This window comes from Styela clava, chromosome 13, assembly GCF_964204865.1.
Source record: "Styela clava chromosome 13, kaStyClav1.hap1.2, whole genome shotgun sequence".
In the NCBI taxonomy this organism is placed as follows: domain Eukaryota; kingdom Metazoa; phylum Chordata; class Ascidiacea; order Stolidobranchia; family Styelidae; genus Styela; species Styela clava.
In genome coordinates, this window is record NC_135262.1 from 4,707,889 (window position 1) to 4,733,254 (window position 25,366).

The 25,366-nt window shown below is 33.6% G+C and overlaps 4 protein-coding genes across 4 annotated transcripts; all 4 read right to left on the reverse strand.

Moving 5' to 3' along the window:
- Nucleotides 1-15: 15 nt before the first annotated feature.
- LOC144431409 (kelch-like protein 38) lies at nt 16-2,468 on the reverse strand. The gene has a single exon (XM_078119516.1). The coding sequence runs from the start codon at nt 2,429-2,431 to the stop codon at nt 800-802; it is 1,632 nt and encodes a 543-aa protein (XP_077975642.1). The 5' UTR covers nt 2,432-2,468; the 3' UTR covers nt 16-799.
- A 52-nt stretch (nt 2,469-2,520) lies between these two features.
- Nucleotides 2,521-8,883, reverse strand: LOC144431457 (kelch-like protein 26). Its single transcript, XM_078119610.1, has one exon. The coding sequence runs from the start codon at nt 6,170-6,172 to the stop codon at nt 4,556-4,558; it is 1,617 nt and encodes a 538-aa protein (XP_077975736.1). The 5' UTR covers nt 6,173-8,883; the 3' UTR covers nt 2,521-4,555.
- Nucleotides 8,884-9,271: 388 nt separating this feature from the next.
- LOC144431405 (kelch-like protein 38) lies at nt 9,272-12,837 on the reverse strand. The gene has a single exon (XM_078119507.1). The coding sequence runs from the start codon at nt 12,799-12,801 to the stop codon at nt 11,224-11,226; it is 1,578 nt and encodes a 525-aa protein (XP_077975633.1). The 5' UTR covers nt 12,802-12,837; the 3' UTR covers nt 9,272-11,223.
- A 162-nt stretch (nt 12,838-12,999) lies between these two features.
- LOC120332212 (kelch-like protein 25) lies at nt 13,000-16,450 on the reverse strand. Its single transcript, XM_039399416.2, has one exon. The coding sequence runs from the start codon at nt 16,446-16,448 to the stop codon at nt 14,835-14,837; it is 1,614 nt and encodes a 537-aa protein (XP_039255350.2). The 5' UTR covers nt 16,449-16,450; the 3' UTR covers nt 13,000-14,834.
- Nucleotides 16,451-25,366: the final 8,916 nt, after the last annotated feature.

A 25,366-nucleotide genomic window follows, 5' to 3' on the forward strand; every position in this document is an offset into this window, starting at 1 on the left:
TATTTCACAATATAGCATGATGAAATGAAATATAATCACATAATAATCACAATATAGCACACTGAATGTGACAAGCTAATTGGGGTAGTTTGGGTGTAGTTTTATTGAAATCGCTTCACTATTTCGTGCCATTGTAAAACATATTTATATACACAATCACACATCACATGACGACAGTTGAGCATACCACCAGATAAGAATCCTTCAACAAATAATGAAAAGATACTTTTTACGCACAGTGAAAGAGGAATAAGCAGATTTAAAACAGGCAAAGACTTGATCATACTCGAAAAAATTAGAAAACCACTGCATTTTCTAATGGCAGCTCAGAGTGAAAAGAAACCTGAAAATGGCTGTAATGACAGTAGTTGTATATATTCTACGTTACTACCCTTTCCACTTTATATTGACAGGTTGGACCCTTGATTCAAGCAACTTTGCATTAAGAAATATGTAAGTAAGTGTTCAATCACTAGCATTTTTTCATAACATTTCTTTGTCAAATGCCTTCACATAATCATACATTATGAGAACATTCTTTCATCAAAGAAAATTATTACAGATTAGAAACTATGCTACATGAACAAGTATATTACATATTTTTACTATGAGAGCAAAACATAAAATCAACTAAAATGTGAAAAAAACTTGAATAAATTTAATAGGTAGTTCTGACTGATGAACTGAATGAATAATACGGACTTCAATCAGGAACAAATATATATATATATATTGTTATGATAGTTATTATATGTGTGCATATTTGTAATTATCTCTCTTGAACAATCAAAATAGATCTTTATACATAACATCCACAGTCAACTCGATATAGAGGAATTCCTACAGCGACTGAGGCAGCAGACACAATCTCTATATCAGTCAAATCAGTCACTTTCTCCCATTGATTTTTATTTAGTTTGTACTTTTCCACAGAATAAGGCTCAAATCTATCTCCAACAGCAAACAAGTAATTGTTAACAACATAAAGGCTGAATTCATCTCGTGTAATTGTCATTGAAGCCACAGTTGTCCAACTATTATCATCTGGATTGAAGAATTCAGCTGTTGATGTTCTACTATACCCACCAGCAACATAGATTCGATCATCATACACGGCTGCCGCAGGAGTTTGTCTGCCAACATTCATTGGTTTCACAGATGACCAAGATCCTACAGATGGAGAATATTTGTCAATTCTTTTCACTCTTCCACTTCCTCCAATAACATAAATCTCATCTCTAAATGTAACTAATGCACTTTCATTGGGTTTGATATTAGAACACTCAACAATCTCCCAATTGTTTCCATTGCTGTATCGTTCCATTTTGTTGTTCCCACAAACGTAAATGAAGTTGTTATGAACTGCAGCTCTGATAAATTCTCCATGATCATTAATCATACTCTTCATCTCAGTCCAACTTGATTCGGCCTTCCATGCATTCACACGATAAACCTTTCTGTTTGACAGAAGAACGAAAACAAATTTATCCAAATAAACTGCGATGTATTCGTCACTCAGCATGTTTTCATTGAGTTGTTTCAACTTACTAAATGTTTCTTCGATTGGACAGTACACTTGCACAGCTTTAGATTTCTTATCAAAAAGCAAAACACCTTCATCATAAAATGGAGAAGACAAAGAAACACTTACTTCTTTATCTTTGTCAATTGATTTATCTGCTAAATACAATAATTTCATGAATTCTGAAGAACTTGAGCAAAACGAATCATTTCTTACTAAATATGATCCATAACTGGTAGAAATTTTCTCCATTTGGAGCCTCTTCACCATTTCTATAAAATACTCAGCTCGCCATTCAGTATCAGCCTTAATCCATTGTAAGAGAACTTTCAGTTTAGAATCTTCTGAATATGATGACCTTTTGTGGCTGATCAATAACATTACATAACCTTTATCAAGATTGTTGAATTGTTCTTCTTTTGCTATGGCTCCAAGATGGATAACAGCATATTCATCACACGATTCTTCTAAACCCTTTAGATTGAACTTTACTGCGAGTTGTCGGAAGATGAAGAATGATTTTGGATCTAAATTTACTTCGAGAAATTCAGCTATATTTTCACAAATTCTTGACAATTGCATGATAGTTGCAACATGGAGTAGTTGTTCACATTTCTCCAAAGTAATTGAAGCATTTCCAGTGTAAATGTAATCAATGCAAACTTTCACAGAATCGACATCGACTTCCTTCATATCAACAACTCCTGTGTTGCTTTCCAAGTTATCATGCGACAACATTGCGTCAAAATAATCAGAAGCAGCTGACATTACATTCTTATGAACTGGGAATTCTTCGTTTCCAACTTTGATTGTAAAATCAGAAAGTCTTTTTTCTTTCCTCATATCATCAAGCTTTTTCATCATCAAATTATTGTGTTCATCATCTTGAATGCCAAAAGCAGCAGACATTTTGATTTTGTTATAATAGGCAAAAGTGAAAAATTGAATCCTTCTTAGCTGTAATGATAATTAAATATTTTTGTTTCGCATCTCCACAAAAGTGTTATATTCCCCTATTTTATTTATATTCACTCCGAAATGAAGAACAGATAAACAGAAATAAATATTTTAAAAATAATTTTTACTACGATTTAGTGCTTTGAAAACAATATGAAACATTCAACACAAAACCTGCTTTGGCCATAAAATGTGAAACATGATCTCAATAGCTATAAATGAATGGGATAGCTGAGCTACTCGTAAAGTGAAGCTGCTTTGCATATTTACTTTAAATGATTAAATCTAATAAATTGATGTGTAAACAAAACTACCCAGAGAGGATTAACTATATTACAAAAAACAAACATACACTAAACTTAAAGTGAACAGTGAATATACACTAAACTTGAAACATTATTTATGGTCATGTTGCGTAATACATTTAAAAACATCGAATGTTTGAAGCTTTTCGCAAACTAAAACATCACTGGGTGGGCATCATTTTTAAACTATTTTTTAAACTATGTGCACTGCACTTATCGAAATTTTGGCCTGGATAGAAAAGCCAAGCAGATTAATTGTCTACAAAACTCGTATGAAATAGAAATGAGCTGATGAGGGTGGACAAAAATCTTACTCGAAGAGACTATAGACATAATGAAATTGCTAACTCAGAGGATTCAATGTGAGCTAGCTGCATTTAAACACCCCAAGACAATTTTAACCTTTTAATCATTACTTCAAATTATATACCAGAATCAGGAATACCAACTCAATAAAGTGACGCATAGTGACATTGTTCGATTTAGTAAATACAACCGTTCATATTGAAATGGAAAGATTCGTGCAAACATTCAAATTTAAAAGTATTCACAAAGCATTGAAACCTAAATGTAATTTTGTTCATTTTTTTAATACAAGTTTACAATGAATCCTAATAACTTTATTATTATTTTGTCATTAAGATTGATGTTTAGTTTTATACTGCAGATTGTCTTTGATTGCCAATATCCACATCACGAAGCTGGATTCGCTCAATATTTCTTCAATATTCAAACACTATTTCAATAGGTTAACAGTATTTTAATATCTGTAATCAACAATATACAATGCATTAATTTATAGAAGATCATAATTCATTTGTTAGAATACAAGAATTCGCAACAGAAAATAATTTTCAATTCCATGAAATGAACTTTCACCTTTATCGGGCACACATATCCAATGTTGACAAGTTCAAAGCCATGCCCTCCATTTCAACTTGCAATAATAAAATTGGACAATACCAAACTTTAAAGAAATTGCACTACTAAAGTAAGTAGATCATTATTACTCATTGGGCTCTTGGCTGGAGCCTTGTTCCGAGCTAAATATAAAAGCATCTCTTAAAAAGAGTAAATTCAACCTTTGCAACAAAATTTAAACTTATATTGGAAACTTCAGGGGTTTAATACCTAATTTAGTAATCATTATCACGTACATCAAATTGTTGCTGCATATATAGTAATAAAACACAAAAACAAATTCAAGGAGAATATATTCCAGCTGTTTCCTTGATAGTGAAATTCAAATCATTTCAAGTTTTGTGTCAACCACTATTTATTGACATATTTGCAAGGAGGAGGAATTTGGATATAACTGCCAGTAGTTGCATTAAAACTATTCTGTTTACTTCTCATTCCACATGCTGTAAAGAGGTTGTAGCTTGGTTTATAATAAAATTATATGAGAATATAACAATCTGTTATATTATTATCATCTATTTATCAACTGCCTTAGAATAATCATACAGTTTGCAAAAATCAAATTCACCATAAAAAGGAATGTTGCTAATCCGCAACCATGTTGGATAATATCAACATCTATCAAAACCAGAAAATATCAGATTAAAATGCAAATAAACTAAAAAATATGAATAAAGTTGAATAAATCAAATAAACAAGTCTAACTGATTAAATGGAGAAAGTATGGGAACTTCAAGTAGAAACTAATGTATATAAGCATATATGGTAGACAATATATGCAAGACTAATAATGTTTATCTCTGTTGAAACATTAAAATTTTCCTTCGGATACACAACATCATCTGTCAACTCAATACAGTGGAATTCTTACTGCAACTGAGGCTGTAGACACAATCTCCATATCAGTCAAGTCAGTCACTTTCTCCCATTGATTTTTATCAAAATTGTACTTTTCAATAGAATAAGGGCCAGATGTATGTCCAACAGCAAACAAGTTGTTGCTGACAACACAAAGGCTGAACTCATTTCTTGGAATTGTCATTGAAGAAAGATTTGTCCAATTATTATCATCTGGATTGAAAAATTCAGTACCGGTACTTGATATCCCATTCCACCCACCAGCAACATAGATTCGATCATCATATACGGCTGCAGCAGGAGTTTGTCTGCCAACATTCATTGGTTTCACAGATGACCAAGATCCTAATGACGAAGAATATTTATCAATACTTTTGACTCTACCACTTCCTCCAATGACATAAATCTCATCTCTGAACGTAACTAATGCACTTTCAATGAGTTTGAAACCAGAACACTCAACATTCTCCCACTTGTTTTCATTGTTATTGTATCGCTCCATTGTGTTATTCCCACCAACATAAACGAAGTTGTTATGAACTGCAGCTCTAATATATTGTCCATGATCATTCATCATACTCTCCATCTCAGTCCAACTTGATTCGGCTTCATATACATTCACACGATAAACCTTTTTCCCTGGCAGAAGAACAAAAACAAATTTCTGCGAACAGACTGCAGTGTATTTGCCACTCAGCATGTTTTCATTGAGTTGTTTCAAATTATTGAATGTTTCCTCGACTGGACAATACACTTGAACAGCTTTAAATTTCTTATCAAAAAGTAAAACACCTTCATCACAAAGAGGAGACGACGAACATACATCTACTTCCACATCTTTATTAAGTGATTTATTAGACAAGAACAATAATTTCATGAATTCTGCAGAACTTGAGCAAAATGAATCATTTCTGGCTAAATATAGTCCATAAGTGGTGGAAATTTTGTCAATATTGAGCTTTTTAACCATTTCTATAAATTGCCCAGCTCGAGACTTAGTATCAGCTTTGATCCATTGCAGGAGTATTTTCAGTTTAGAATCTTCGGAATAAGATGATTTGTGAGAAGTCGTTAGAAACACAACATATTCTTTATCAAGTTTGTTAAATTCCGCTTTTTTAGCTATTGATCCAAGATGGCCAACAGCATATTCATCACATGATTGTTCTAAACCCTTTAGATTGAACTTTACAGCGAGTTGTCGAATACCGAAGAATGATTTTGGTCCCAAACTCGCTTTGAGAAATTCTGTGATTTTCTCGCAAAATCTTGACAATTGCATGATATTTGCAGCATGGAGTAGTTGTTCACATTTCTCCAAAGTAATTAAAGCATTTCCAGTGTAAATGTAATCAATGCAAACTTTCACAGAATCGACATCAACTTCCTTCATATCAACAATCCCTGTGTTGCTTTCCAAATTATCATGAGACAACATCGCATCAAAATAATCAGAACCAGCTGACATTACATTCTTATGAACTGGAAATTCTTCGTTTCCAACCTTGATTGTAAAATCAGAAAGTCGTTTTTCTTTCCTCATATCATCAAGCTTTTGCATCATCAAATTATTGTGTTCATTATCTTGAATTCCAAAATCAGCAGCCATGTTGAATTTATTATGATAAGCAAGAGCGCTAAATATAATCTTTCTTAGCTGTAATAAATTAAATGTTGATCAAATATTTTTGTGCTCATTCACTAACTTAACATATTTTCCTATTTTCATAAACCCGGAATACAAATTGAAATAATGACTGAAATTTGTGTTTTCAAGAAAAAAAAAATTAAAATCAAGAAATACCTCATAAACAATAAAAACATTTAAACACAAAACCTGCATTTGTCATAAAAATTATACCTGAGCTATAAAACTGAGAATGAAGTACATGCCGCTACTATTCAAAAAACGTCAGACTTTACATATTTGCTTGAATGGTAAAAGATTTATCTAGTGACTAATCTGATAAACAGGGTATACGAATATCGAACACCTGCCCCACATATGAATTATTATTTTACAATGTTACTAAAAACAAGGCAAAAATATATTGAAGCAAAATGAGTAGCTGAAATTTCAGGCCTTCAAACTCAGAACACCATGCCACCACATATATAGGACTTTTAAATCATTTGGCATTTCAGGTTCAGGTTGGCATTTTCTACCAAATATTCCCTGTCATAGCTTAACACAGACTTATTAGAATCGAAAAAGTCAATTCCATTTTGTACGTATAAGTCTACACAGACTACAAAACCAAAATTATATCAGACAAAAGATTTCAGTACGACTGTTTACACATATAGTTACAAACAATACATTGCTATTTCGTCACTTTCTGAAAATTCTATACATACACCTACTGTTACTCAAGGAATACAAAAGGTTTTATAATTAAACACAAAGCAGTTTCTGAATCATATATAAAAAAAGAAAGTTGAATTAAATTCTCACTCCAGATCTCAAAGAGTCTAATGTCTGACATTTACCCCAGTCCAAAACATCATGACATGTTTAATGATAAAAATCTTAAAACAATAATGCCTGAACTACCTTTTCGAAACAAGACCTACAAATCATATTCTGTTACAGTCAATTGCATACATATCATAGAATTGTAAAACAATGGAAAGCCATGTGTGGTTCAACTCAATGTCATACAAATGCAAAATGTCAACTTCAAGGCGATGCATTTGCACAAAATATCAATGAGAAGCAAATGAACATGATTTTTCAACAAAAGTTGCAAACAATAGAGGAGGCAAAATGTTTGAGATTTAGTCATTGGAAATACTTGATGAAAATGTTTGAATGAACCTTCAGCTAACGTTGCCTAAAAAATTATTTGTAAGAATATTCAAATAAAAATCAAGTTGTTCAGATTTAAATATTTTTAAAATTCCTGCTTTGCAACAAACCCAGACTAGTTGCTTGTTTCATAGTGTCTAAAATATCTTATGAAGGACATCATCCACCAATATCATTAAAACATGAATAAACCTACACATAGTTTTTAACAGGTCGAAGTTTACTTGCAACCTTTCAATTATTATTCCCACTTTCGAGGGATGTGGAACTTTCTTTAAGCAATATATATGCTAAACAATATGGGTTAAAACATAAAAATATGGTTGAGAATGGTTAACCGGTTAATCAATTAACCGATTTTAGCTAATTAACGGTTACGATTGATTTTAACTGTTAAGTGACTCAGGTAAAAATCATCTTTAGGATGTACAATTTCTTCAACAATGATTACGTCATTGCAAATTTATCTCCTGTGGCGTTTAATTCAAAAGAATATCATTAACTGTATTGATTAGGACCCAATGAATGGGAAAAATAATTGAAGTACCAAGGTTGCTGAATATCAAAATTTGAAAATGATAAATTCAGAATCAGTTTTCGGTCAAAATATATTGTTTTATATATTTTATTGAATGGAACTATCACTATCCGTGAATAATTTTGAGCGATACTGGGATAAGATCACCATCACGCTAAATTGCTTTGGAGCCATAACAAGCTAAATTATAAATTATTATGTCAAAAGCTACGCTGCGGTTAACCGGTTCATTTTATTCGGTTAACGGTTAAAGTATTTTCCCTGAAATTCTCACACTACATACAGATAATCCTCTGGTCACCCTTTTTTAACTGAAGTTATTTCACAATATAGCACGATGAAATGCATTAACCTAACACGGTGATCTGTATCTAGCATATTGAATGTGACAAGCTAATCAAAAAATACATGAAAATAATAAAGTCACTGTATCAGAAAAAGAAGTATCATTTGAACAAATAAAGGAATGTTAATCACTGTGAATGCTCTTAATGTTATCAATATTTTTTATAAGTGTCTACATACACAAGTCGGTTGGACAATCAAGGGCTATAATGTTTCCTCTATGATGTGTGATTGAATATGAATGTTTATGAGCGCGTAATGCATTTAAAAACATCGATCTTCTGAAGCTTTTTGATAACTAAAACATGACTGGGTGGGTATCATCTTTAAACTACATTTACCTATGTGCACTACGCTTATCGCAATTTTAGTCTGCATAGAAAAGCCGAGAAGATTGATTGTCTACGAAACTTTAACATAAAATCACATAGATATGAGCTATTGAGGGTGAACAAAAATCATACTTGGAGAAGCTATGGACACAATGAAATTGTTAAATCAGATAATTCAATGTAAACTAGCTGCATTTAAACACCTCAAAACAATTTCAACCATTAATTAAAATAATATGCCACAATCAGAAATACCAACTCAATAAAGTGACTCATAGTGCCATTGTTCAATTTAGTGAATACAGACGCCCATATTGGAATGGAAAGATTCACGCAAACATTTCAAAATTAAAACTATTCCCAAAGCATTGAAACCTATATGTAATATTGTGAATCTTTCAAAACAAGTTTACAATAAATCCTGATAGTTTTTATTAATATTTTGTCATTAAGGTTAATTTTTGTTTGATACTGCAGATTGTCTTTGATTGCCAATATCCACACCATGAAGTTCAATATTTCTTCAATATTCAAACACTATTTAAATAGCTTAACAGTATTTTAATATCTGTAATAGACAATATACAATGAAGAAATAGAAGATCATAATTCATTTGTTAGAATACATGAAATCACAGCGGAAAAATACAAAATTTTACTGCATGAAATGAACTTTTACTTTTATCAGGTACATATAATGTTGTCAGTTTCAAATCCATGCTGGCCACTTCAACCTTGCAATAATAAAATTAAACAATACCAAAATTAGAAGATCTTAGTACTACTAAGTTAAGTAGATCACATTTAGGAATCATAATTAGGGCTGGTAATTTGAGGGAAGACACTGTAACCGGTTAACTGCAGCGTGACGTTTCAAACAATAATTTGTAATTTAGGCTTGTTGCGTCATAATGGTCCCAAAGTATATTCGCGCGATCTTAATCCGGCATCGCTCTAATTATTCACGAATCGAGGTAGTTTCATGATCGCTCTGCTGCAAGAGTGGTTCGGATATATGGAAGTATTTTAGTAAAACCCGATCCCGATATTAAATGTCATTTATGTGACAAATTTTTAAGTGCTCGATGTGCAGATTCAACTTTAAGATATCATAAAGAAAAACAGCATCAACTGCGCACTTGTTGGATGACATTAAATATACCATTTTGCAATAAAATCTTGAACAATGTATTTCGACCTGAAACTGATTCTGATTTTATCATTGTCAAATGTTCATAATCAGCTATCTTAATACTCATCTTCATACAATTATTTGATTTATTTCTCACAACCAAATAACCGGTTAACTAATCCCAGTAGTAAACATAATCATTCGCATATCAAATTCACTGCATATATGGAAATAAAACACAAAAATCAGAATCACAAATTCAAGAAAATAGCATTAGAAAGTTAAAAGCTCAAATAATATTGACAAATTTCAAATGAAATCGGTTTGTAGTTGCTACATATGGAGTATCAGGACTCAGCTATATATGAAAATATCAGGAACACAATGCCCATGTTTCCAGTTCAGGATATGAATACATAAGCAAGCTTTGTGTAATAATGTCTGATGAAAAAATTTTGAGCAAAAGTAATTCAGATTTGACCGCATATTTTACTATGGTACATTTTCCCCAAGAAAATGACCTTTATGTATTTTTCTCTTCCAGCAGTTTCCCTGGCAGTGTAAATGGGAGTCATTTCACGTCTTGTGACAACCCCCTATTTATTAACCTATCCGCAGGAAGGAATCATTTGTATATATCTGTCAGTAGTTGCTAATGAACTATCTTGCTTGTATTAAAAATATTAATCCGATATATCAATATCGGATAAACATACAGTATGAGACTATCCCTTCATCATAATAAAAATGAATGTTACAAATGCTGGATAATATCATCATCAATGAACTAGTATTGTACACATTTTACAGTGAGAGAAAATAATGGATCGAAATAGAAAAAAATAATAATACCAGCACATGAAATGCTATGATACCATAATGATGACAATTTTTGAGCAAAAGTAAATAGGGTTTGAACACATGCTATGGTAGGTTTTTCTAAAGAACCTCCGTATGTGTAATTTTCTCTTCCAGTCATTTCCGTGACAGTGTAAATGGGAATCATTTCAAGTCTTGTGTCAACCTCTATTTATTGACCTATCTGCAGGAACAAAGAAATTTGTATTTAACCGTAAATAGTTGCCTTCGACTATTCTGTGTCAATACCAATTCAACACACCGTAAAGGGGTTGGCGCTTGGCTTTGATTAAAAAAAAAATTATATTACAATCAGTTATAATATTATCATCTATTTATCAACTGCTTGCTGACAATTATACAGTATGAGAATATCAATTTACCATAAAAAGGGATGTTACTGGTTGACAACCATATTAGATAATATCACCATCCATCAAAAATATATTTCATTTATTTACATGGCAGAAAATTTTGGAATGAAATGGAAAAACAATAAAAATAGCACATCAGTAAAAGTTTGAATAAACGCGAAAGTTAAAAGTTGAGTTTCACAAACAAGTCTGACTGATAAACGGAATAAATTCTACAAACGGCAAGGAAAATATTACTAAACACAATTATCTCTGCTTTGTAAACAGTTTTTTCATAGACAGTCAAACCAATACAATGGGATTCTTATTGCAATTGAAGCGGTGGTCATAATCTCCATATCAGTCCAATTCTTCCATTGTTTTTCAGGATCATACTCTTTAATAGAATAAGGCTCAAACTCTATTTCAACAGCAAACAAGTTTTTATTCACAACACAAAGGCCGAATTTGTCTTGTGGAATTGACATAGAAGCAACATTTGTCCAAGTATTATAAACTGGATTGAAGAATTCAGTACTTGATAAGTAAGATGACCCATTCCACCCACCAGCAACATAGATTCGATCATCATATACAGCCGCAGTAGGAGTTCGTCTGCCAACATTCATTAGTTTCACAGATGACCAAGATCCTATATGTGGAGAATATTTAGCAACTCTTTTACCTCTATTATAGCCTCCAATGACATAAATCTCATCTCCAAATGTAACTAATGCATTTTCATCGGGTTCGATAGTAGAACACGCAACATTCTCCCAATTGTTTCCATTGTTGTTGTATCGCTCCATTGTTTTCTTCCCACAAACATAAATGAAGTTGTTATGAACTACAGCTCTGATACATTGTCCATGCTCTTTCATCATATTCTCCATCTCAGTCCAAGTTGATTGAGCTTCCCATGCACTGACACGATAAACCTTTCTGTTTGGTAAAAGAACAAAAACAAATTCCTGCAAACAAACTGCGGTGTATTTGCCACACAGCATGTTTTCATTGAGTTGCTTCAACTTATTGAATGTTTCCTCGATTGGACAATACACTTGCAAAGATTTAGATTTCTTATCAAAAAGCAAAACACCTTCATCATAAAAGGGAGAAGACGGACATACATTTACTTTTTCAATCTTATCACACGATTTATCGGCCAGGTACAATAATTTTATGAATTCTAGAGACTTCGAGCAAAACGAATCATTTCTGGCTAAGCATGATCCATAACTGCTAGAAATTTTGTCAATTTGGAGCTTCTGAACCATTTTTATAAAATACTCAGCTCGAGTTTCTACCTCAGCTTTGATCCATTGTAAAAGAACCGACAGTTTAGAATCTTCTGAATATGATGACCGTTTGTAGGTGATTAAAAACATAACATAATCTTTATCAAGTTTGTTGAATTCTACTTCTTCTGCTATTGATCCAAGATGGATAACACCATATTCATCACATGATTTTTCTAAGCCTTTCAAATTGAACTTTTCTGCGAGTTGTCTGACATAAAAGAATGATTTGGAACTCAAATTTTTTTTGAGAAACTCTGCGATTTTCTCGCAAAATCTTGACAATTGCATGATATTTGCAGCATGGAGTAGTTGTTCACTTTCCTCCAAAGTAATTGAAGCATTTCCAGTGTAAATGTAATCAATGCAAACTTTCACAGAATCGACATCGACTTCCTTCATATCAACAATTCCTGTGTTGCTTTCCAAATTATCATGAGACAACATCGCATCAAAATAATCTGAACCGGCTGACATTACATTCTTATGAACTGAAAATTCTTCGTTTCCAACTTTGATTGTAAAATCAGAAAGTCGCTTTTCTTTCCTCATATCATGAAGCTTTTCCATCATTAAAGTATTGTGTTCATTATCTTGAATGCCGAAATCAGCAGCCATGTTAAACTTGATACAGTAAGCAAAATTATTAACTTTAATCTTATTTAGCTGTAATATGAAATGAATACATTTTCAATATTTTTGATTTTTATCTACACTAAATTATTACATTTCATTGTTTTATACTCACACACGGATATAAAGAACGGATAAACAGAAATTTATATTTTAAAATAAATTTTTCCCAAGATTTAGTGCTTTGGAAACAAAATGAAACATCCAACACATAACTTGCTATGGCCAGAAGGTAATACATGATCTCGATAAATATGAATGAATGGGATGGCTGAGCTACTCGTAAAGTGAAGCTGTTTGGCATATTTACTTTAAATAATTGAATATTTATTTATTAAGTTGATATGTAAACAAAGCCACCCAGGGAATAATAAATTCTAACTATATTTACAAAAAAAAGCTCTTTGTTCTGAGAATACAGTTCCAAATATTCTGAAAGCTTCTAGCAATCAAATAGCAGTCGACGAGTGGTTGGCGAAGCCTTATCGAGTCAAATCATATGGTCAGTCCCTACGGATAGGTATACGAGTATAATTCATTTTGTCTGATACGAGTTCCTGCTCATTACTTTGTTATCACATGCTAAATATTTGGTACTCCTGAAGTATGTGTACCAAAATGGCGGACACCGGAATGTAGTACCGTATGTTTACCAGGTTAGGGATAGGCCATAATTTTAGGTACAAATACTACGCGGGTCACTTCTCTATTCCACGAACTCGTGAAAGAATTAAAATAAGGAACATTGGAAAAATGCAAACATTCGAAATTAAAACTATTCAAATTAAAACCCAAATGTAAGTTTTCCGAATCTTTCCAATGTAAATTTACAATAAATCCCTTCTTTTTTTATTAGTATTTTGTCATTAGATTAACGTTTTGTTTGAAACTGCAGATTGCCTCTGATCGCCAATATCCACATCATGAAGCTGATGTCGCGCTATATTTTTTTTGATATTTAAACACTATTTCGATAGGTTAACAGTATTTTAATATCTGTAATAAACAATATACAATACATTAATAGAAGATTATAACTCATTTGTTAGAATACAAGAATTTACAACAAAAAATAATTTTTATTACATACAATGAACTTTCACCTTTATCGGGCACACATATACAATGTTGACAGGTTCAAAGCCATGCCCGCCATTTCAACTTGCTATAATAAAAATGGACAATACCAAACTTTGAAAAAATTGCACCACTAAAGTAAGTAGATCATTGGGCTCTTAGCTGGAGCCCTGCTCCGAGCTAAATATAAAAGCATCTCTTAAAAAGGCTAGATTCAACTTTTGCAACAAAATTTAAACTTATATTAGAAACTTCAGAAGATCAATAACTAATTTAGTAATCATTATCACGTGCATTGAATTTCTGTTGCATAAATAGTAATAAAACACAAAAACAAATTCAAGGAGAATATATTCCAGCTGTTTCCTTGACAGTGAAATTCGAATCATTTCAAGTCTTGTGTCAACCACTATTTATTAACATATTTGCAAAGAGGAGGAATTTGGATATAACTGCCAGTAGTTGCAATAAAACTATTCTGTTTACTTCTCATTCCACATGCTATAAAGGGGTTGACACTTGGTTTGTATTGAAAATTTATTAGTATATAACAATCTGTTATATTATTATCATCTATTTAACAACTGCCTTAAATATTCATACAGTATGCGAAAATCAAATTCACCATAGAAAGTAATATTACTAATCCGCAACCATGTTGGATGATATCAACCTATATCAAAAACACAAAATATCAGATTAAAATGCAAATAAACTAAAATATATGAATAAATTAAATAAACAAGTCTAACTGATTAAACGGAGGAATTGTGGGAACTTCAAGTGGAAACTAATGTATAAAAGCATATATGGTAGATAATACATGCATGACTAATAATGTTTATCTCTGTTGAAACATTGAAATAGCCTTTTTATACATAACATCTACAGTCAACTCAATACAGTGGGATTCTTACTGCAGTTGAAGCAGCAGACATAATCTCCATATCAGTCAAATCAGTCACTTTCTTCCATCGATTATTATCAAGATCGTATTTTTCAATAGAATAAGAGTCAGATCCATCTCCAACAGCAAACAAGTTGTTGCTGACAACACAAAGGCTGAAATCATCTCTTGGAATTGTCATAGAAGCCACATTTGTCCAAGTATTATCATCTGAATTGAAGAATTCGGTACTTGATAGATTGGAATCATTCCACCCACCAGCAACAAATATTCGATCATCATATACAGCTACCCCAGGAGCTCGTCTGACAACATTCATTGGTTTCACAGATGACCAAGATCCTACAGATGGGGAATGTTTATCAACTTTTTCACCTCTTTTAATGCCTCCAATAACATAAATCTCATCTTTAAATGTAACTAATGCACTTTCACTGGGTTTGATATTAGAACACTCAACATTCTCCCACATGTTCTCATTATTGTATCGCTCCATTGTGTTATTCCCACAAACATAAATGAAGCTGTTATATACTGCAGCTCTAATATATTGTCCATGATCATTCATCATACTCTCCATCTCAGTCCAACTTGATTCGGCTTCCCACACATTGACACGATAAACCTTTTTTTCTGGCAGAAGAACAATAACAAATTTCTCCGAATAAACTACAGTGTACTTGCATTTTGGCAGAAAATCAATGCAGTATTTCAACTGTGTCAATTTTCTTTCAATTGGTTGATACAAGTTCATACATTTGGAGTTCATATCAAAAAGCAAAATGCCTCTGTGAATGAGAGGAGAGTGTAAAGGGACTGTAACTTTTAGATTTTGATGAGGTGATTTATCAGCCAAGTACAATAGTTTCATAAATTCTGCACAACTTGAGCAAAATGAATCATTCATAGCTAAATATGATCCATAACTGGTAGAAATTTTGCCAATGTTGAGCATCTTCACAATTTGTAAAAAATATTCAGCTCGAGACTCAGTATCAGCTTTAATCCATTGTAGCAGAATCTCGAGTTTGGAATCTTCCGAATATGATGACTTATCATGAGTCAGCAAAAACTCAACATAATTCCTATCAAGCCGATTAAATTCTTCTTCTTTTGCTATTGATCCAAGATAAATAACAGCATATTTATCACATGATTCTTCTAAATCTTGTAGATTGAATTTTACTGCGAGTTGTCGGATAATGAAAAATGATTTTGGTCCTAGATTCCCTTCGAGAAAATCTGCGATCTTCTCACAAAGTCTTGACAATTGCATGATATTTGCAACATGGAGTAGTTGTTCACTTTTGTCCAAAGTAATTGAAGCATTTCCAGTGTAAATGTAATCAATGCAAACTTTCACAGAATCGACATTGACTTCCTTCATATCAACAATTCCTGTGTTGCTTTCCAAATTATCATGCGACAACATCGCATCAAAATAATCTGAACCAGCTGACATTACATTCTTGTGAACTGGAAAGTCTTCGTTTCCAACTTTGATTATAAAATCAGAAAGTCGCTTTTCTTTCCTCATATCATCAAGTTTTTGCATCATCAAAGTATTGTGTTCATTATCTTGGATGCCAAAATCAGCAGCCATGTTGAATATAATACAGTAAACTAGTATGATAAATTTAATCTTTTTTCTTTAAAGAAATTTAATATTGATCAAATAATTTTGCTTCTTTTATTCACTAAATTATAATATTTTCGTGTTTCGTACACTCATGTATACGAAATTGAAGAATATAAGAAATAAAGTTTTTGTGTTTTGATAAAATAAAAAACCAAGCAATAGCTCAAAAACAATGAATAAACCAAAAAACCTGCAGTTGCCATATAAAATGATACTTAAGCTCAAAAACCAGAGGAAATAGAATAGCTGATTTTATTTACATTTATTTAAAATGGCAACGCTGATTACTCTGCGTGGGGTCGCAAGTTCCAATCCCAGGGATTGGAATTCATATGCTATGTTTCAGGGATAGTTATGTGCGACAGGATTGCTGGACGAGAGGCCGTAGTTCGCCATATGGTTGAGCCGTTTTATCAACTTTCCTCTCCTAAAATGTGAATCCTAACCTAACCTTCTGTGATTCCTAACCATGTGAATCCAAACATGTTTTTTATTGGTCAGGTAATGTACTCAAATGTGTGATACCAAATCTTACACAGAAAACAAGAGTGCAGATGGGACCACAACCACCAGTCAGTAACGTGAAGCACATAAAGACAGTGAGAAGTCCAGTAACCCTCTAACATAAAACCTGGTGTAACAAGTTCCAATAAAACCATAACTAAGACTTACATTGATATTGTTCTTCAATTTTGATCTGTACAGAATTTTGTAAAAAAACATGCTTAAGACATTGAAGTTTTAAGCATATAGTGGATTCAATAAACTACAAGTGCAATGCGCTTGCTATATAAAAAGAATAGAAACTCAGAACATATTATTTACACATATTTAGATGAGAATATTTGTATTTCCTATAGAAAACAGGGCGCTCCAGTATGTGTACCAATATGGAGGTAACTAATTTTGTTCGACTACTTTACATCAAGTTGTGTAATGGAACTGAAGCCTATGGGAAGGGAAGGGGGTATATTCACTTGGCTAACACAGACAGTCCCCGAAATTATGGCCTAACCCTAACCTGGTACACATACTACAGGAGTACCGAAAACAGGTTACCTAGCCACTTTTAGTCATGTTACAGAATTGAAAGATGCCATGAAAATGGCTCAAACAATAAGAAAATACCATAAGTCAATTCAATAAACCAGTGACTCAGACGTACAGTACCGCAAGCCTAATCTGATGAAAGATTGATTACCTTGTACTGTACAACTACAAGGTCGACCGAATACTGCAAAAGTGGCTGATTAGCACCCTTTTGACGTACAGGGCTTACACATAATGAATTGTACCAAATATTTGCTGTTAGTGGAAAACAACGAAGCAAACAACCCCCTCCCCCAAGACCCCCCCCAGTACATAGGCTACCTGTACGCTACACAGCAATGAGAACATGCTAATTGGTTCGTGTATTATGTATTATGCTGGCTGGCTGAACGCCAAAACGGGACTTTTGATCGACCGGTCAGGGCGCCGGGACAAGACGTTGAAAAGCGGGACAGTCCCGCCTAAAACAGGGCTAATTTAGTAAGCCTACATAAAGCATATCAATGAGTCCTCTGATGCTGAGTTGCTCCCTTTTGAAAATTTTGTTCGTTAACTTTGTGGCCACCTTTGACAGAGTATTTGCCCCGGGATTGAAGCTTCCACTAAGATTATTACTGCAACTAGCAAGGAGGGAGTGCGGTTATTGCAGATAAGGGATACTAGAAGTCATCAGCAGTTTGGCGTGTGATGACAATGTTTGAATAATTTTAGGGGGTCGAATGATTCAAGATTGTGTGATTTATCCGGGCCCTACTAGTAAATCGGGTTAGTTGTTTTATAGGCAGTTTTATACTGTACATGTTATGGCTGTAGTATAAAAAGGTATCACTGGGTGTTGGCATAATAAAGTTTTCTTCAGTTTAACAATGTCTTACTACTCCATTCTAGAATAACAAGATTTGAGGAAATAATTGGGCATTAATATCATACAATTCTTTATGTGGTTCACCTGAATGTTATTATAACAAAAATTCGTTACTGTAATGTGCAGATAGCAATTATAATCGAGCTAAGATCCTTGCACAAATATATAAGGGTTAAAATAATTGAACAAATAGTTTCCATAAAATACAATGAAGTTCTACAGAAAAAAAAGTTTTATCAACGAGCAAGTGCAACATATTGTAACAACTCTTATTAAAAGTCAGGGATAAATGAAAGTATGGTACTCTCGTAGTATGTGTACCAGGTTATAGTTAGGGCATAATTCCTTTATGTTTCTCCTTATTTTAGTTCTATTACGAGTTCGGGTACTGTCTGTGTTAGACAAGTGAATATACATACCCCCTGTCCATAGGTTTCAGTCTCTTTAAACAACTTGATGTAAAATAGGCGAACAAAATTAGTTACCTCCATATTGGTACACATACTTCTGGAGCGCCAAAAGTATTTACCCACTGCTTGCACATGGTACATAAAATCATATTGACCATGGTGACCAAACACCTTACAATATTAGCTTTGATTTTTGTTTTTTTTGCATGGAAGTAAAAGGGCACAATTACACACATGGCCTACCATTTGTATCAACTTTTAATAATAACGTGTAGGTATTATATCAATTCCTATTGAATCCAATAAGTTCTCACCCACTGCATTCACATTAAACTGGCATTGTGATAGCTACAGTGGCCGCAGACATGATAGTTATATCTGGAAAATCAATTTTATCCCACAAGTTCAAATCAAAATTATACTTTTCTGCAGAATGTGATGTTCCTTTATCCCCTACCGCACATAATTCATTACCAATAACAGACAGCCTGACTTCGTCTCGTGGAATTCTCATACAGGCTAAATTAGTCCAGGTATCACTGTGTGGGCTGAAATATTCCAAACTAGACAATGATGTGCCTCTTAGGTAACCGAGCTGTATTCATTGAACTGACCGTTGACCAAGAATTATCATGAGGTGAATATTTTTTAACGTGTTTCATTCTTTCTCCTTTATCAATACCTCCAATAATATAAATAAAGTCGTCTAACTCAACTACAGCGCAATCAACAATTCTCTTATTATCACATTTCACTTGCTTCCAGGTATTTTCAAGATGATTGTAACGCTCCATCACATTATTTCCAACAACAAAAATAGAATTTTTATATACTGTAGCAGATAACCTGTTGCCATGCTCTAAAATCATTTCTTTCATCTCAATCCAAGTAGAGTGTTCTTCATGTATATTGATGCGATAAACTTTCTTATTTCCAAACATAAGATATAAATATTCTTTCAAAACAACTGCAGTATATGACCCCGTAATCATCTGATCATTTAGTAGTCTCAACTTGGTCATTTGATTTTGATTCAGTTCAAAAACTTGAAGAAAATTTGTCGATTTGTCGAAAATAAGTAATGCAATTGTCATTGTTGAATATTCAGCAACTGTCACAGGTGACTCTTTCACTCCGAAGGTATCAGCCATTGATAGCAAGAAAGTATTCATGCAATATGCAGATTCTTTACAAATTTGATTGTTTAGCTAAATAGTGTATGTATTTGGGAGTTATCTTATTAATATTAACACAATGCAACATTTCTGTTAAATGTTTTTGACGATTTTCAACATCAGTTTCAATCCACTGCAGAAGAACAGCAAGTTTTGCATCTTCAGAATATTCAACAATATTTATTCCCACAAGTAATGAAACATACTTCATATCAAGGCTTTTGAATTCTTCTTCATTTGCAATTGCACCAAGACTTTGAAAAGCAAAAATATCACAGATTTGCTCTAGGCTTTGAATATTGAATTTCAATGCTATTTCTCGGATTCTGAAAAATATCTTGGGATCCAATTCAGTTTCAAAAAACTCAGCTATCTTATCACAAAGTACTGATAACTGCATCAAAGTTGCAACATGGAATAGTCGTTCACTTTTTTCCAAAGTAAGTGAAGCTTTTCCAGTGTAAATGTAATTGATGCAAACTTTACAGATTCCTCATTCACATCCTTCATTTCAACTATTTACTCTATTACTACTTTCCAATGTATCGTGTGAAAACATGGCACCAAATAATCTGACGGGAAACTCGCGTCGTGAAACTCCTCTTCTCCCACTTTTATGATAAAATCACATGACTGTTTTTCCTTAAATCAAGTCTTTCAATCATTCTGGCGTTGTGTTTAATAATATCAATGCCCAAATCACATTCCATTTTTATTGCCTATATATGAATTGACTGCAAGATTTTAATTTCTAAATATTTCGATAAAATATGTTTATTTTACACAAAGGATCAGGGAGACTGGGAATAGGTATTGTCAAATTACCAGTGACGCTAAATGAAGTAAAGTGCAATTTATTTATATTCCAAATGATCACTTTTACTTTATACTGATAAAAGAAGGTAGCCTACTGAGATTATTATCAAAAGTCAAATTTAGTTGAACGATTTTTATAAAATTGTTGGTCAGACTATTTAATGTGCCATAATCAGTTATTGCAGGACATTTGCAACTTATTTAAATAACTACATCTGAACAAGCTGAAATTCCCGAGCTTTACTAAGAAGTAGGTGCATAATCTCATTTTCATTTGAAAAATGGTACTCCCGTAGTATGTGTACCAGGTAAGGCCATAATTTTATTCCGATTTTCCTTATTTCATTTCTTATTACAAGTTCGGGGACCGTATGTGTTAGCCAAGTGAATATCCCCCTTTCCCATAGGTTTCAGTCCCTTTACATAACTTGATGTAAAATAGGCAAATAAAATTAGTTACTTTCATATTGGTACACATACACATACAAAATACACAGCTCTATATCAACCAATATCTTTTCTTATTTCAACAACTAATATATAACATCGAGTCCATGCTTCCGAAAACAAATAACAGGCTAACTAATCCCATACCTGTCATGGACTGGTAACCGGACGAGAAACTGTGATTCGCCATATGGTTAAGACGTCTTATCTTTTCTCAAGGATAAATATGTAAATCCTATCTGAAACCTATAACAGTACGGCACACTATACAGATCGAGAGACATGTTCTCGTTTTAGAGAATCCCATTTGGCCAATGAACAAACACCCCTCTTTGGGGGGACGTCTGGCCCCTCTGGACATTGTTGTCTCTCAATATCTGTGAAAAACAGTAAAATGAAAATGCGCAAAAAACTACAAAGGAGCGCAATCTAAAAATGTCATCATTGAATTCCTTAAAAAAAAAAAATTTACAAAAAAAATAAATTTTTACCCTGGCATTCGAGAGTTTTTAGCAAAAATCGTAATTTTGTTCACGTGACGGCCGCGATTAATTTAGATTATTATCGAAATAACATGGTGCGATATGAGGCATCTGCCGTCGTGCTCCCCTCATTTTTGAGACACATGCAGTGTTTGTTTTATTGAATCAAATGATGGGACATTCTTGGAATTTGGATAGTGTGCCCTACTGAATATAGTTTTTATGTGCAATATGTTTCAAGTTGAAATATTCAATACCGATGCTCCTCTGATTGGACTAAAATAAACCCAGATGTTTTAGCTGAGGTTCGTAGTATCTTTTACCGATTACCAAATGTCCAAGTATGTGTTTGATCCACATCAATTTATACAAATCCATATTGTAAATATTAAACTCCTATACAAATGACTGTATTGCTTTGTTTTAAATATAAAATTGTGCGGGTCTAGTGTAGTTTCGTACCTCAAGTACACAGAAGTACTTGGGGTACAAAACCACGCGAGACACAATTGTGCTACCATTCCAATGAAATTGAAATAAAATCCAAGTATCAAAGTTAGATAATATACCGTACCCCTGAGGCCCTGAACTTTAACAATGATAGGAAATCAAATTTTGAATTTCACTAAATCAGGGAAACAGATTAACTTATCAGGCCCCATCCAGTCATGTCCAATTCAATGAATTCAAAACTTGACCCAACTTCTAAAAATGACCCAGAACTGGTACGGTACCTGAAATATCTACTTTCAATTAAAGCATAGATCAAATGCTTGAATAGAAGCTATCCCTGTCCGGTCGTGTCTGCCATTACAAAACTGGCAATTGCAGCCGACATTACTGCTCTGATAACTAAACTACGCTAACTTCTGCTTTTGCTGCATCATCGATATGTTTACACAGTTACGCATGAATGACGTGGGGCGTGGCTTAAGACTGTTTCCAAGACAACGACTTCCGCAACAATGCCTCATCAGCAAGAAGTCATCGACATCGAGTTTTAGCAACCGCTCAAACGATTTTATCCCGTATACACGTTTTTGAGCGTAGTGGTAAGCATTAGATCGTTTTACTTATCGATCTTAATCGGTATGTTATAGTATGTTGATAGGTATTTGTCTGTTTGTTTGTCTGTCAGATACACGCGATATCTCACCAAAGCGAGGTTGAATCTGATTCATCATATTTCGGACCAGAAGCCTATTGGTTTTGGATGAATTATGTCGTATAATTAGCGAGTTATTAATTAATTAGTGATGGGACACGCGGTGTCGCTATCGAGTCAAAGCAAAGGATACACGTCGCTAAATCGATAAGTCGGCGGTCTCCGATCGCTATCTCGTTTATAGATTTGCTAGCTATTTGTCAGTTTTTTGTTACTGAAATTGAGATTTAAATTGAATACTGCTCATTTTGTTTAACCGTTTTTATTTAGTCTATCTGCAGTAATCAAAAATCATCCCCGATGAAGTAGCGACAAAAATGGCTAAAATTCGCTATAGTAGTTTCAAATGAAAGGTGGTTAAGTATTTTGAATCAAAACAAAAACAACATAACAACAAAACGATCGTTATGTTCACTACGTGTCCAATAAGTTTGAACTTGCCATTAGTTGGAAAAGATTAACCCGAGCATGTATGGTGTTGGAGGGCTTTCAACTGATCATGCATTTACGAAACCTTCGATATTATGACTCAGTCAGTAGTTTATTTTTCACCAAAATGAAAAATGAACATTTACTTGATGCAAACAAAAACTAGTGGGAAAGACATGAAAATGGCATTTCATGGTGGAGAGTGACACCAAAAAACAATATTGGTTATCGAGCAGCGACACCCTTGATAAATGTCTATCTTTGATAAAGGTAGAATATAAAGAAGTCGAATAAATATATGCAATTGAAAGAATGAATGTCCAAAAACCAAAACCGTTACAAAAAAGGGACCCAAAAATCGTCATATATTCAATGACATTCTTGTTTTTTGTGTACAGGTCACCTTCGTTTCAGGAATGTTCGGTTGAAAAACGAAAGAGAAGTACCCTTGAAATTCGCACTGCTTTCTCGTCCTGCCTTTTCCAAATTATGACCATGTTTTTTGCAGTCACTTTTGAAAACAAGCATCATGTCATGATCTTCCGTTCCATCGAACGTCTTGTAAGTATACATAGAATGTGGGGCATTTGAATGATTCTCTAGTTATATGCCACGGGCTTACATATTTTCTCTACGCAATGTACAAGAGGGATACTGCGCCTCAAACGACGCAAGCTTGCTTTGGAAATTCTTTATTTTTCCAAACCTCCACTTGGTAAGTCAGACCATGGTATTTTGAATTCCATGTTAAGTTATAAACAAGCATCATAGCATGCCATGATTTACCTATCAACCAAACCTCTTGTGTTTATACAAGAGAATACAGGGAATTATTTCAGTGCTATGTCTCGGGCACTGCGCTTCAGAGATCGCGAACTGGATTCACCTGATACAGACGAGTTTATTTCTCGTCAACAAGTGCCCGTGCCATCAACCAGATGTAACCCCTTTCTCACTTTCTGTGCCGTGATATTCTGCGAGTGTGCTGTGGCGTCCGCGAACGAAATAGATCTTTCAAATGCTTTCAGCGCAATGCATTTTTCAAAAACAAGCAATTATTCTTGGAATCTAGAAATGTAGAAAAAACTCGATGCAACAAAAAATAAATACGCGAAGTCAACAAAGGATTGTATTGCTGCACAGAAAATTGGATTCCGTACCTTTGGGGAAATAAATGGCGGGATGGTCCAAACCCACACCCGCAGTCTGCATGGGGCCCGCAGTAACATTATCTGTTCTTGACCAGTTGCCCCCATATTGCTGCCCTTTTTACCTATTCATGGCAGTATTGTGACCCGGAACAATACAAAAATTATTTTATGGCCCTCGAAGCCGACAACCTTGGACCACACTGAATTAAACAAAAATGTATCAAACAACGGCAAGTTTGCAATTATTCCTCATCGAATTTATTAATAAGCCCGAAATTACATATATCCAGCAATTTTTCTTAGGTTTGATTCGTATCGAAATGATCTTACGATTTCAAATGGCCAAGCCTAGCCCCATGACTGTATATATATATATATATATACCTTAGCTCTAATCGTTCTTCATAATTGTCCCCGATGTTAATTATCTATAAACTACAGGATGTTAAAAAAGTTACGCAAACTTAAGGTAAAATTTTTCGGTACTCCCGAAGTATGTGAACCAAGATGGCAGACACCGGAACGTAGTATATATGTGTAACAGGTTAGGGTTAGGACATAATTTTCCCTATTTTAGTTCTATTACGAGTTCGGGGACTAGCCAAGTGACTCCTACAGTATTGGTACCCGAAATTATGGTCAAACCCTAACCTTGTACACATACTATGTTCCGGTGTCCGCAATCTTGGTTCACATACCTCGGGAGTAGCGAATTTTCGTCATGGCAACGGTAAAAAAAGTAACTGTCAAAAAGCTTCAGTCGTGAAATGTTTGAATGGCATTTCACAGTAACTCAATATTGTTAAAAGGTGTCAGTCGTTAAATATGTTTTAAGTAGCATTTCATCTCAACTTCTGTTACTTTTTTTCCACCATGTATACATATATATAAT